General features: G+C 35.9%; 1 protein-coding gene across 1 annotated transcript in view; it reads left to right on the plus strand.

Annotated features, from left to right (window-relative positions):
• The window catches only part of LOC127153371 (NLR family CARD domain-containing protein 3), a 269389-nt gene that overhangs the window by 176148 nt on the left and 79772 nt on the right, over nt 1-13469 (plus strand). The window contains exon 8 of the mRNA XM_051094435.1: nt 8223-8231. Coding sequence (XP_050950392.1) covers nt 8223-8231 — 9 coding nt within the window. The remainder of the gene's footprint in view (nt 1-8222; nt 8232-13469) is intronic.

Here is a 13469-nt window from a genome sequence, read left to right on the forward strand (position 1 = left end):
GCTGCCAGTGAGGAAAACACCCAGCTGGATAATCACACACATACATACACACAATAATCCCACCCTCAATACTGAGTGTCTGTGTTTTAACTGTGTTTTCGGCATTCTGCAGCAGTGAAGTCACTCGACAGACTGTACTGAGTGGGAGTGAGTCCTTTTATGCAGCCAGGCTCTTGTTACATTACAAGACCACAGAGCAGGGAAATCAACAGCTTTACAATCTCATCAGTCCATGTAAGACATCGGCTCTGCTCCAAATTGCTAGATTGTATAGTTGTCTACATATAAGCAGTTGGTGACTTTACACCCAAAGTATATTTAAGTTTTAAGCACACTCTGAGGTACGTGTGGAGTGTGTTTGACGTATATTCCGTCATAAGCATACTTGTTAGTTGGTACACAATGTGGCCAAACTATCTGGTGTTGTTTTACCATTGAAATGAAACTGAAAAACAATAAAATACTGGAGACACAACAATTGACATTTGCATTGTATGAGGGGATCAAAAGACAAGTAGAGCCATCACAAACGAGACGGGATTAAAAGGATAGATGCAACTAGCGCTGTCACTATCGATTATTTTGGTAATCGAATAGTACGTTGATTATTCTGATGAGTAATCGAATAATCGAGAGGGGGTTAAAAGATAGACACAACTAGGGCTGTCACTATCGATTATTTTGGTACTCGAGTAATCGGTCGATTATTCTGACGAATAATTGAATAATCGAGAGGGGATTAAAAGAATAGATCTAGGAAGCAACTAGGGCTGTCACTAACGATTATTTTCATAACCGAGTAAGCAGTCGATTATTCTGACGAATAATCGAGTAAAATGGTTTATAATGTATTATTAACAATAGCACTACTGTACATTAGGCACTATAACAAATGTCTGCAGAGGGAACCAGTGGCCTAGCGATTGTTTTTACACATTCCTGGATGATCTAATCAATGTTTAATATTGACTGAAGAACATTTAATTCAAATGTTCACTTAATCTTTAAAATTTGGCCATTTCTTTGTGACAGAAATGCTACAGCCACTGTAATTTCTTGATATGTGGATATCAAAATGTGTAAACTCTGAGTGAGGGCTTGAGCATATTTAAAAATATATTTATGTATTCTCATGTGTTGGCGTGGGTTTATAAAATGATTCACTGTACAAATCTGATCATTTGTGCATGTTGCATTCCCAGATGAATGTTATAATAAACCCAAACTCACAGCGTTTAAGACACATGTAAAACACATGTAAATAAGAAACATTTGTGTGGAGCAGCATTTACTGTGAACTGAGCCGTTCTGAACTGAGCCGTTAAATTTACTTAATTGAATCACAGCCTTTGTGAACTCACAATCACGCTATGCTTTATTATGATTTTTAAATGTTTTTAATATTTCGAGCAGCTTATTTCGATATTTCGAGGCCAGTCGCGGATTTTTTAAAATCAAGTACTCAAATTGAATCGATGAATCGTGACAACCCTAGTCACAGCTCTAGTGTAAAGACATTTTATTGCTCAACAAACATTTTATTGCTCACAAACACTGGACAAAGAAGAAACTTTGAAGTGTGCATGCGTCGACTGCTTTTCTTTGCGCTAGCTATTAAACGGAGAACAGTTTGTAAACCTATAAGTACATTTTGAGCTCATCTACATTACAGTAAATATTTTTGGTACTGAATAAAAATGTATTTAGAATCAATATTTAGCTTGCTTTGTCTGCCATTTTAGATTTTTCTTACGTATCTTTTCCCCAAATAGCACATTTACGTCTGCAAGACGTCTGTTAAAGATCGCTTCATCTGGAAAGCATTTGCTGTGGACAAACATCTGAGTAATGTCTTTAAGATGTCAGTTTTACATACATTCTAAATCATAAACATCTTAAACACATTTTCTAACTGTCTATTTAACATCTAATGGGAGAAGTCCTAGAGATGTATTGCAGATGAGCAAACATTCTAAAAATCACATCTTCCAGATGAAAATATGCATCATCAAATAGACGTTTCTGAGATGTACATGTGCTATCAGGGTCATAATCATTTCTGGAACTGTAAAAGTGCTTTGTTTTTAAAGTGGCAAAAACCAGCCTATGCTGATTGGCTGGTCTTAGCTGGTTTAAGCCAGTGAAGTTGGTCTCCCAGTCTGGCCAAGCTGGGGCCGGTTGCATAAGGTTAAAACTAGCTATTTTTCTTTTCTTTAAGATCGGTCATAATTTTTTAAAATTCAGTTACATAAAATGTTGATTAGTCTAAATTGAATGCAAAAAATAAGACTGATTACCCCTTGGCTAACTACCAGTTGGTCAGACTAGCTATTAAGCCACTGTCTTAACATAGAGGCTAAGTTTGTGCAACTAGCTCCTGGTTTTAGCTGGTTGGTCAGTTGGTCTCCCAGCTTGACCAGCTAAAGAAATGATCAAAACCCCTCTAAAACCAGCCTTTTAAATTAGTTATGGCCAGCTTAAGATCAGCTAAAACTTGCCAATGATTTTAGGTTTTTGTCCTAAATTGGTGTGTTCAAGTCCTCCTGGGTAGTTCGTTTTTATGAGTTGGGAAGTCGTAATTATGACATTAAGTGCGTTGAAGTCAATAAAAATCACTAGCTTTTTTAACTGTAGCTTTAGCTCTAATTTTTAACTTGAAGTGTGTTTTACTTACTATGGTTTATGTAGGTTCTGTAATTTGAAACATAGTATATAAATACATACTGCACATAATACTGAATCGCAATTGTAAAATACAATAGTATTTTGTATACAATGGCCCAACTCAGAAAAAAATATATATTTCTGAGTTTCCCTACTCGAAATTACGACTTTGTGGTGGTGGCCATGTGCATTCAACTTGTAAATACAATCTATCCAACATGACTTGAACACACAATTTAGCTTATAATTGCTAAGCCATACAAAAACAAAGTCTACTGTATGTGTACATTCAGATAAGATAAAGTCCTAGCCCCGCCAAATATCTTAAAAATGTACATTTACTTTAACAAAAAATTTTCAAGGTCATCCTTATCTGTGTACATACAAGTTATGAGCTTTCCAAATCCAAAATTATGACTACAAAGGATTTATGCTGTAACTCAACTCAACAAAACGCACAGATACGATACCGCGTTTAGCAGCATGGTAAAATACTCATACCCTGTGTCTGTTTAAACTCCCAAACTCTTGCTCAAATGACATCATAACGGAGGTGGGGAGTGATATCAGTGCTCTGCGTGTGCAGTGAAAAAGAGCAAAAGAGACAGAAAAGAAGGGAGGAGAGGGGCTGGGGAGGAAAGTGTAGGCTTGAGGAGCCATTTGGGACATTTTTTGCAGTCCTGCCAGAAAATGAGGCAGCAGAGAATGGCTTTCATTTCTGTTGTGTTCAGTTAAAGGGGTTTGCAGACAGAAATCAGTGTTTGTTTGTCGGTTAAAAAAAAAAAAAAAAAAAAAAAAAACGTGAAATGCTGGACTGCCGTCGAGACGTTATTCACCTTTCATTAACATTAGCAAATTGTGCCAGAGGTAGAGAAACAAAGAGGCTTGGACTCTACAAACGATTGCTCACATGCGTCACTGCTTTAGAATCCAAGCAAAACGGTGAACGAATCATCTAAAAACAGCTCGCTATAGTCCCGTAGTGCTTTTTCAGGATCAAAAACCCACATCATTCACGCTGAACTATGATTTATGGGATTACGATAACAACGCAGCCCAAATCCACTTTACAAGTAACCCTGATTAGAGCTGTCGCATTAAGTGGGTTTAGCCAAAAATCACATACAGCAAGTAAAGCGAGACTAAGACCCTCAGCGACAGATTATTACGCCAATATCTAACCGCGTTCCTAATGCGGAGTGTGGAAATGATCACAGATGACTTCACAACCGTAAACAGACCACAGGCCATCATAAAACAAGAAGAAAATTGAAAATGAGTTTTATGAGATGACTTCAGGGTATTCAGAGGGTATTCAGGAAAATACTGAATATAAAGAAACAATGGAAAAATCTTTACACAGTTTGTGGAGGAAATGGGGGTAGATAGTCTAAATTGCAGACATTTTGCATTGCTTTTGATCGATAACATCAATATGATTTGAATGGGGGCATAAAATAAAATAAAAATACAATAAAAATATAGCTGGAAGCAGCACATACCATAAAAGATGAGCTTGATTTATGTTTTGAGCTGTCTATGCTTAACAGGATTTTGGGTCAATTTGGACAGGCCCCTTTTCTAAACGACCCCGTTATAGCTTTCCAAAGGGTAAATTTCAACTTTTTTTTTGATAATTATTGACCTAGAGAGTCCAGAGAATTGCACTGCTGTATTTATTTCCCAAATTGAGCGAAAACCTAAGACTAGTTCACAAAAGTAGTTTTTTTTTTTTTTTTTTTTTTACATTTTCTCAATCCTTTAATAAATGGTTTGATTGACAGCATTGGTTCTGAAGGCAAAGTTGTTCCGAATGAGGAGGGGTCTATTGTATGATATGTATATTGTGTGTATGTATTGTGTTTTAACATTAATTTACATTTAATTTAGTGATTCCTCGTACCACTAGAGGGAGCCTGAGTACCTTTGAGAGCCACTGGTTAATGCCATTGAAAAATGGAATATCACTGATATCTGGCTGATATCTTGAAAATTTCTCATAGATCTTTAGGGCGAGTTAAACAGGCTTGCAGAGTTTCGTTCTGATCGACTTTAACCTTGTCTAATAGGTGCTCAAAGTTCATCGGCCTATGGCAGCCATGTTTTTTGAGATTACAAATGTCTTTATAGCCCCTAGTGGCACTTTGGACCAAGAGTGTGCACACAAATTTTCACATCGATAGGACAAACGGTTGCATAGTTATCTTTATGTTTTCAAAGTTTGGCTTTTGACGTAGATATCTAATTCCGTTCAAAAAGTATAGTCATTTTAGAAAATGCGGCCTTGCCCCTTTTGAACATTTTGGCATCCCTTTATGACAGAGAGTTAAAAGTTCAACTTTTTTATATTAATAATAAAATAAACGAACACAAAAGTAAAGTGGCAGCCGAGACCGGGACCAGGACTTGAGACCGGTGAGTGGCGCAGGTGTCGCTCATTACCATTATACTCCACCGGCCTCATTCCGTTCCCATGGCTTTCGGGCCCACCTCGCTTGTTACAGTGGCAAATGAATTCTGAGGCATTTGAGCCGTTTCTGAGGCTTTTGAGACGTTTTTGAAGCAATTCTGAGGTGTTTGTCCGACATGAGCCAAGGATTCCAACGATAAGACACTTGAGCCTGTGACTGACGGTTTAGGAGTTATGAAAGATTTCATACTTTTGATCACTGTAGCGCCCCGTCAGGCCAGTTGGGGCAAGCCTCAGTCACGTGGTAGGTAGTGTGAGTACTAAAATCCCTCAAAGTTTCAAGTCTCAATAGACATTCAATATATCTAGTATTCATTTGTATGCTGAACATGTACATCACAAATAAACTTTTCAGCATTTGTAGTAAGAATGGGGCTACTCTGAATAGAGTGACTTGCACACAGGCTGTTCTGTTTCCCAGCATTCCCTGCCTCTGTCCTCAAAAGCCCCTGACTTGCAACATCACTGTAACAAGAGTCCAAGTATCAGAATGACTGATCAAGCAGAGACAAACCTCCCCAAAGCACAACAAACCCCAAAACAGCACTTCAAATTAAGCTATCGACTCCTAAGCAAAGACTCAAAAACTCAAGTCAACTGTCTTCATTTATATTTTATGCCACTAAAGCCTGACAAACCTAACTAGTAAATCTACAGGGCTTCAGTCACGTCTCCCAGACGTCAGCAATCACTCAGGAAGTGTAATCCAACCATTTAAAACGTCGTTTTTGAGGGCTCTCCCCACAGTCCCGTAAAGCACGCTAATGCTCAGGGACCCGCAGTCATCGCTCTCTCTCAGCAGCCTAAGGAACGGGAAGAACTGCAGCGATGTTAAATTAATCACAAGAGCTCAGAACGACTGCGACAGAGAGGGGAGGCTGTAAACTGCCGGTTTTGGGTTTGTGGTCATTACAACCGTCAGAGTTTCCCGCTCCAGGACTGTAAAACGTCTCGCCAGGTCGTCATGACTGCATCCATGTCATTTATTCAGTAAAAGGCCCAAACGCCACTTGACCAGATATCTACACAAGTATAAATAGGTGTATATGGACTATATGAGTTACGTTGAAAAAAATGTCCCGGGTCTTTTATAATGCCTGATTTTCAAGCCCAAAAAAGTGCATCCATCCATCATAAAAAGTGCTCCACAACCATTCACTGCCATTATAAAACTTGGATGAGCCAGGATATTTTTTAAGTATAACTCTGACTGTATTCGTCTGAAAGAAGAAAGTCATATACACCTAGGATGGCTTGAAGGTGAGTAAACCATGGGGTAATTTTCCAAAAGCATCTCCAGACTTAACCAAAGGACGTACCTGAGTGCACGTCTCGCTGCGCGGTGAATAAAAAGGTGCTATGAGTCAAGGTTTAACTGAAGGACTCACTGTGGGAATGAGCTTTATATAGTCTTACCTGCTGGGAGCCTGCAACCGCACCACCTGTTAACCCTCACGCTGCTGGATCACCTGAAATAAATAAACAAACACACAACCATCATCCAAAGTGATAAACGCTAACAAACAGCTGGAAGTAAGAAAGCAAACATCAGCTACCAGCAGATTTCACTCAGACGGCGGAGGTTTATCAAAGCCCCAAATGACTAGGTGCACTTCCTCCCTGATCTGCTGTGCTTTGTTATCTCTTGGAATGCACACACAAGCCAAAAGATTAAAAACGTAGACAGTCAACCCCCTCAGTCCATAAAAATCTTAAATTCAAACTCCTTCCGATAAACCTCGAGGAATCATGCTAAACATGCTTAGTGCTCTTCTTCTACATGTTACATCTCATCATGTCAACACAGTTTTATTACCTGGGAACAACATGGGAAGGCCTTTTTTCAGTAGAAAAGAAAAAGGGTTTAGAGGAAAACATTCCAGAATTTTTCTCCATATAATGTACTTCAATGGGGATCAACGGGTTTAGATCCAAACTTTCAATGCAGCTTCAAAGGGCTTTATGTGATCCCAGCCAAGGAATAAGGTGAAGGAATCTAGTGAAAAGATTGGTAATTTTCTTAAAAAAAAAAAAAAATTACATAATTTTTAACCACAAATACTTGTCTCGCACTAGTGCAGCTTCACGAATTATGTAATCACGTTGGAAAGGTCATGCATGACATAGGCATAACCCAGTGTTAAGGGACATACGTCCCAACCCAGTGTTTACAAAGCAAATGTGCAAGAAAAGAAAAAAAAGAAAAGTAAAACAACAATGTCGGGCGATTTTGAAGTTGGAGGAGAAAATAAGATTTGACCTAACCTACTTTTTTTTTGGAGTAGACAGACAAAGAATTGACCTGACCTTTTGGTTGCAAAATAACCGATCGTTTCACTAGATAAGACTCTTATTCCTTGGCTGGGATCGTGTAGAGCCCTTTGAAGCTGCAATTTGGACCTTCAACTTGTTTATTCCCACTGAAGTCCACTATATGGAGAAAAATCCTGTTTTTTTTTTTTTTTTCCCTCAAAAACCTTAATTTCTTTTTGACTGAAGAAAAAAGACATGAACATCTTGGATGACAAGGGGGTGAGTAAATTATATGTGAATCTTTGTTTTGGAAGTGGACTTCTCCTTTAAATCGCTACAGTTCTGACAATGGACTTTTTTGGCAGCAAAACTTTGCCAAAAATTGTTAAAGGGACAGTTCACACAAAAATGAAAACTCTGTCATTAATTACTCACCCTCATGTCATTCCAAACACCTAAGACCTTCGTTCATCTTTAGAATACAAATTAAGATATTTTTGATGAAATCCAAAAGTTTTCTGACCCTGCATAGACAGCAAGAAACATAGTAAGAAAACAAAAATAACAACTTTATTCAACATTTCTTCTCTTTCCTACCACAATGGATCATGATCCTCTCATGAATAATGGCGGACTGTGTCGCTATATTTGTTCTCATTGCAAACAAAATGTATTCTCGTAGCTTCATAAAAATGTCACATGGACTATTTTAACAATGTCCTTAACTATTTTTCTGGACCTTCAACTTGTCAGTTATGTTGCTGTCTATGCAGGGTCAGAAAGCTTTTGGACTTCATTAATAATATCTTAATTTGTGTTCTGAAGATTAACAAAGGTCTTACGGGTTTGGAACGAAATGAGGCTGAGTAATTAATGACAATTTTAATTAAAATCAAACTTTTAATCAAACTTAATCAAACTTTCAAAATCAGTGCTTCTTGTCTACAATCATACAACACCAAAATATTGGTTAAGTCTAATGTATGTTGGAGAAAGCAGGGGCAATAAATTTATTTTGTTCACACAGACTGAACTTCAGGATCAACGCTAGTAAATAATGATGTTTTTAATGCGCTGTTCAGAATGTTTTAGAAAAAACTACTTTATACCCTCTCTCATACTGAGAGACAGTAAGAGCTCAACAGACCTCCATCAAAGAGCTCAGCCGAGGGGAAAAACCCACCAAATTGACCCCGTCTAGAGCCCTCGGGGAGTTCCGCAGCATGTGATAACCATCTTTATCGTCTGTACCAACACATCTGTCTAAACACTGCTGGGTCAGCCACACAGTGGGTAGTAAATGTAGCGAGTTTGTACGTTATTTCACTCGGTATGACCGATTATGATAAACTCTATAAAAATAAAGGATCCAAGTGGGAACCACAGAAGATTTTGGGTTTGGAAAGAACTTCTAAATTAAAGAACCACTTGTTTACGAAGAACCTTTTTCCGCTATAAAGAACCTTGTGGGTAGTGGAAGGATTTACTCTCAAGAATAAAGGTTTTTACAACAATGCCATAGAAGAATCATTTGTTGGTTCCAAGAAGAACCTTTTTAAAATTTTAAAACCATTTTAAAATTTTAAAGAACCTTATGCTCATTTGAAAGATTCCATGGATGTTCATAGTTCTTCATAGAACAGTTAAAAACCAACTGAATCTGAAATTCAATGTTCACCAAATGCAAAAACTTGTTCAATCCTATTACGCTTCATGCAGATAATTCGGTCACACTCCACTCACCGCGCTGATGGGGTTCAGGGTCACTTAGATAACATCGACCACTTACATAATTGTGTCTGGCCTGTGTTGTCCTACAGACAGCTGGTGGCCCCTGAGGCGAGGTGATTGCCACTTATGCAAGCGTGCTAGCCACATTTCCATTGCAACCGAAACAATTAGCATCTGTTTTCACACTTCCAAACCATTTTTTGGCCAAGGAACTCTGTTTTACTACAGCAAGCTCTCAAAAAACTGCCATTTGAGGGAAACGGGACGCTTACGCAACACTTGGTTGTTAGTGTGATTCTGTCAGACGGCTTTGAAATTCACAGACTGTCGTTGCTGTGTTGGGCTCTTTTCATCACCCTGAGTGCTACGGTCCTTACAAGAGGACAGTGCTTAGATTTTGTGGTGTACTTGGGTAGCCCAAACCATCATTACTCTAGTCTCAACCTCAGACGGCACACCCACTGTCTGTTCGCTGGCTGCTTGCCTACAGAAATGGCTGAAATCACCAGTTTCAATCTGACTGGCTGATTAGGGTTCATCACGATTCTGAACAACATTACTTTATTAGTCTGGGAAATGCATGAGGTGTACAGTATATGTAAAACGGCCAGTCTGTGGGTTGTCAGACATGGTCTGAACCCAACAGAGTGATCAAAGTGCTGAGAGGAAGTCCACTTTGAACGGCTGACAAAGTATATTTGACAGACTAACGGGCAGATGAGTGTTCAGTAAACCATCTCAATATGTAAGCATCGCTCTATGCCAGAACAGATGGTGCTCGGGAATCCCTTCAATAAATGATAAAACCCCCTCAGGGCCATTGCAGTGGACTGACAAGTCTTAAGATTGTGAATACATTTATGCCAGTGTTCTGTAAGGGTAGTTTACTTGTGCACTTTTGAAAGGAGACAAATCTCAGTGCTGTTATGTATCGGCGAATGCAATCTTCCCTTTCCCAAACCTACCTAACTCACATGGTATGACATAATGGTTCCTAATTACAGTTTTAAACACTTTAGCATAAACAGAGAAGCAGTGACATACTTTCTAGACCAATAACAGCAAATTTTCCTGCTACCAGGAGCTTCAAGTCCTGCAAGTATTTTTGTATATAAAAACAATATTGTTTTGTTTGAAAATCCTATAAACTAAATACCTTGCAGCTCATTCCGAATCATGATATGAATCCAAAGTAACAAATCCAACATTCAAAAAGTATATCAACCTGTATAATGTTGTAAAAAAATAAATAAATAAAAAACCAATTCTAGTTATATGTATTTGGCTGACTGTAAATTATCTTGCCACATACAGTACAGTAAAAAAAAAAAAAAAAGATTTAACAGGACAATAATTAAGATGTACAATATTTTACAGTATAATTATATGGATTTTGAAAGTAAAAATGAATTAACGTATTTATAGTAAAAATCATAAAATGTACATAATCATTTTTACATAAAAAAACTGTATTTGGTTGACTGTAAATTACAGGACAATAGTTAAGATGTACAATATTTTACAGTTAAATTATATGGGTTTTAAAAGTAAAAGCATGAATTAACATATTTATAGTAAAAATCATTATAAAATGTACATAATTATACTTTTACATAAAAAAAACAGTATTTGGTATTTTGGTTGACTGTAAATTACAGGACAATACTTAGACTGTACAATATTTTACAATAAAATTATACAGGTTTTGGAAGTAAAACCATGAATTTCCATATAACTTATAGTGAAAATCATTATAAAATTGACAATCATATTTTTACATTCTAAACAGTGTTAAAACGATTATTTTGTTTACATATATATACATATATATATATATATATATGAAGAAAACCTTATTTATGGTAAAACATGCTCTCAGAAGTTCCTGCATGCTTTAATTTGAATATTATTTTTGATCAAATGTGTTTTGTTTTATGTTGTTTAGTTAATGTTTATACCACTTTTACTGTTGATGTTTTGTGTGAACTTTGATTCATCATGTGGATTGTAAAAAATGTTTGTATTTTTATGTATTTATTATTGTAGATTTTGACAGCACCTGTTGATTTAGTAAGTTACCTTGCCATATACAGTGAAAAATTGTAAATAGTTTAACACATTTTATGAAATATTATATACAAGTATTGACCAAGTTTTGTGGACACTTATGATGAATTTCTGTTGTTCCACCAGTATTTGTTATGCTTATTATTTGTGCATTTTGAAGTGAAAAGCAGATTTTGGCAGTTCAAGTACACAGTCATGGCAACATTTCATAATTTAATGAAATATATGGTTATAAGTTATTCAATATACAGGCCTCTTGTAATACTATAAACATTGTCATATATATATATATATATATATATATATATATATATATATTTTTTTTTTTTTTTTTTTTTTAAATCACAGTGTGGTTTTTGTGTTTTACTACCTGTATATTTTAAGGCACAAAGCAGATTTTAGTAGTTCAGGTATGTTGGTATAATAACATTACACTTAGGGGTTTGACTGATATGTGTTTTTCATTAGACCGATAACCAATATTTTGAACCGATATGTCTGGTGTAAAATTAAAAAAAAATGTTAAAAATGAATGTCAAAATTAAGAATAACAAATGTGCTGACAATTTTTTTTTTTTTGCTTTTAAACTATTTTATCAGCAAATTGGCTTTGAAAATGACCAATACCAATAACCATAAACAAACCATAATATCATGCTGATAATCGGTCAACCCCAATTATACTTAATTACAGAACTTTAAAACAAGCACTTAAATGCTTCTAGTAATGTTTGACACATTCAGTTTTTAGCGTAAAGTAAACAGGATTTTTAAATTAGAAAAACTATAAATTCTATAAAACAGGAAAATAAATAAATATTGGTTGGTACTTTGAGTAAACAGGCATAGCAACATTTTATCATTTAGCGAAATATATGATTTTAAGTTGTAAAATATACAGGCCTCTTGTAAAACTATAAACATCACCACAGTATTTTTTTATTACAGTGTGTTTTTTGTGTTTTACTACCTGTATTATTATGCTGAGAAGTATATTTTTAAGCACAAAGCAGATTTTAGTAGCAGGATTGTTGGAGTAATAACTTACTATGCTTAGGGGTTCAACCGATATGTAATTTTCAGGGCTGATATCGATTATTACAAGTACACCGATAAGCGATATATAAATTAAAATTAATGTCAAAATTAAGAACAACAAGGGCTCTGACAAAAACTTTTTTAATGCTTTTAAATTATTTTATCAGCTAATCAGTTTTAAAAATAACCGATACCGATAACCATAAAAATTTTTAATATTTGTGTCGATAATCGGTCAAGCAGATTTTAGCAGCAGGTATGTTGGTATAATAACATTATACTTATGGGTTCGACATGTGTTTTTCAGGACCGATGCTGATACCGATTATTACAGATCGAGTAGACCAATAACCGATATATAGGTTTAAATGCATTTTAAATTATTTTGAAAATAATTGATATCGATAACCAGAAAAATGCTTAATGTCGGTACAGATAATTTGTCCACCTCCAATTATACTAAAGACTTACAGACTTCCAGTAATGTCTGACACATTCAATTTTTACCGTAAAGTGAACAGGATTTTTAAATCAGAAAAACTATAAATGAAATAAAACAAGAAAAGAAATAAATAATGATTGGTTTACATTAGTTTTTAGCTAGTAGGGTTGTCAAACGATTAATCGTGATTAATCGCATACAAAATAAAAGTTTGAGTTTGCCTAATATATGTGTGTGTACTGTGTGAAATTATTATGTAAATATAAATGCACAGAAATTAATGTATATATTTAAGGGAGATTTGTTATTTATGTACAAAATAATTGTATTTCTATATAATATAAATTATATAGAAATTATAATAAATACATATACTTGTAAAAAGTTCGTAAATATATACATGAACGTGTTTAAATTTATTTATATATACATAATAATTACACATAGTAAACACATATATATTAGGCAAACTCAAACTTTTATTTTGTATGCGATGAATCGTGATTAATCGTTTGACAGCCCTATTAGCTAGTATGCTTTGATTGCTGACAGTGCTTGGTAAACAGGGTTTAATGGTCCATTGCTGACACAATGAAACGCTGTGGTGCACCAAAGAGGAAAACCTGCTTTTAACCCGCTTGACGGTTATCTGATGTAGTGACTCAGAATCCCCTGGGAACGAGCAGCTCAATGGTGACGAGAAACTGTGTGTGTAGTGACCGTAGCCAAAGCACCAACATATACAAACACTCAGCGGAGCCGGAGATACGAGGTCATTGCAATCTCACAGCTGGAGCAGATGGG

This window comes from Labeo rohita, chromosome 22 (genome assembly GCF_022985175.1).
Source record: "Labeo rohita strain BAU-BD-2019 chromosome 22, IGBB_LRoh.1.0, whole genome shotgun sequence".
Taxonomy (NCBI): Eukaryota; Metazoa; Chordata; class Actinopteri; order Cypriniformes; family Cyprinidae; genus Labeo; species Labeo rohita.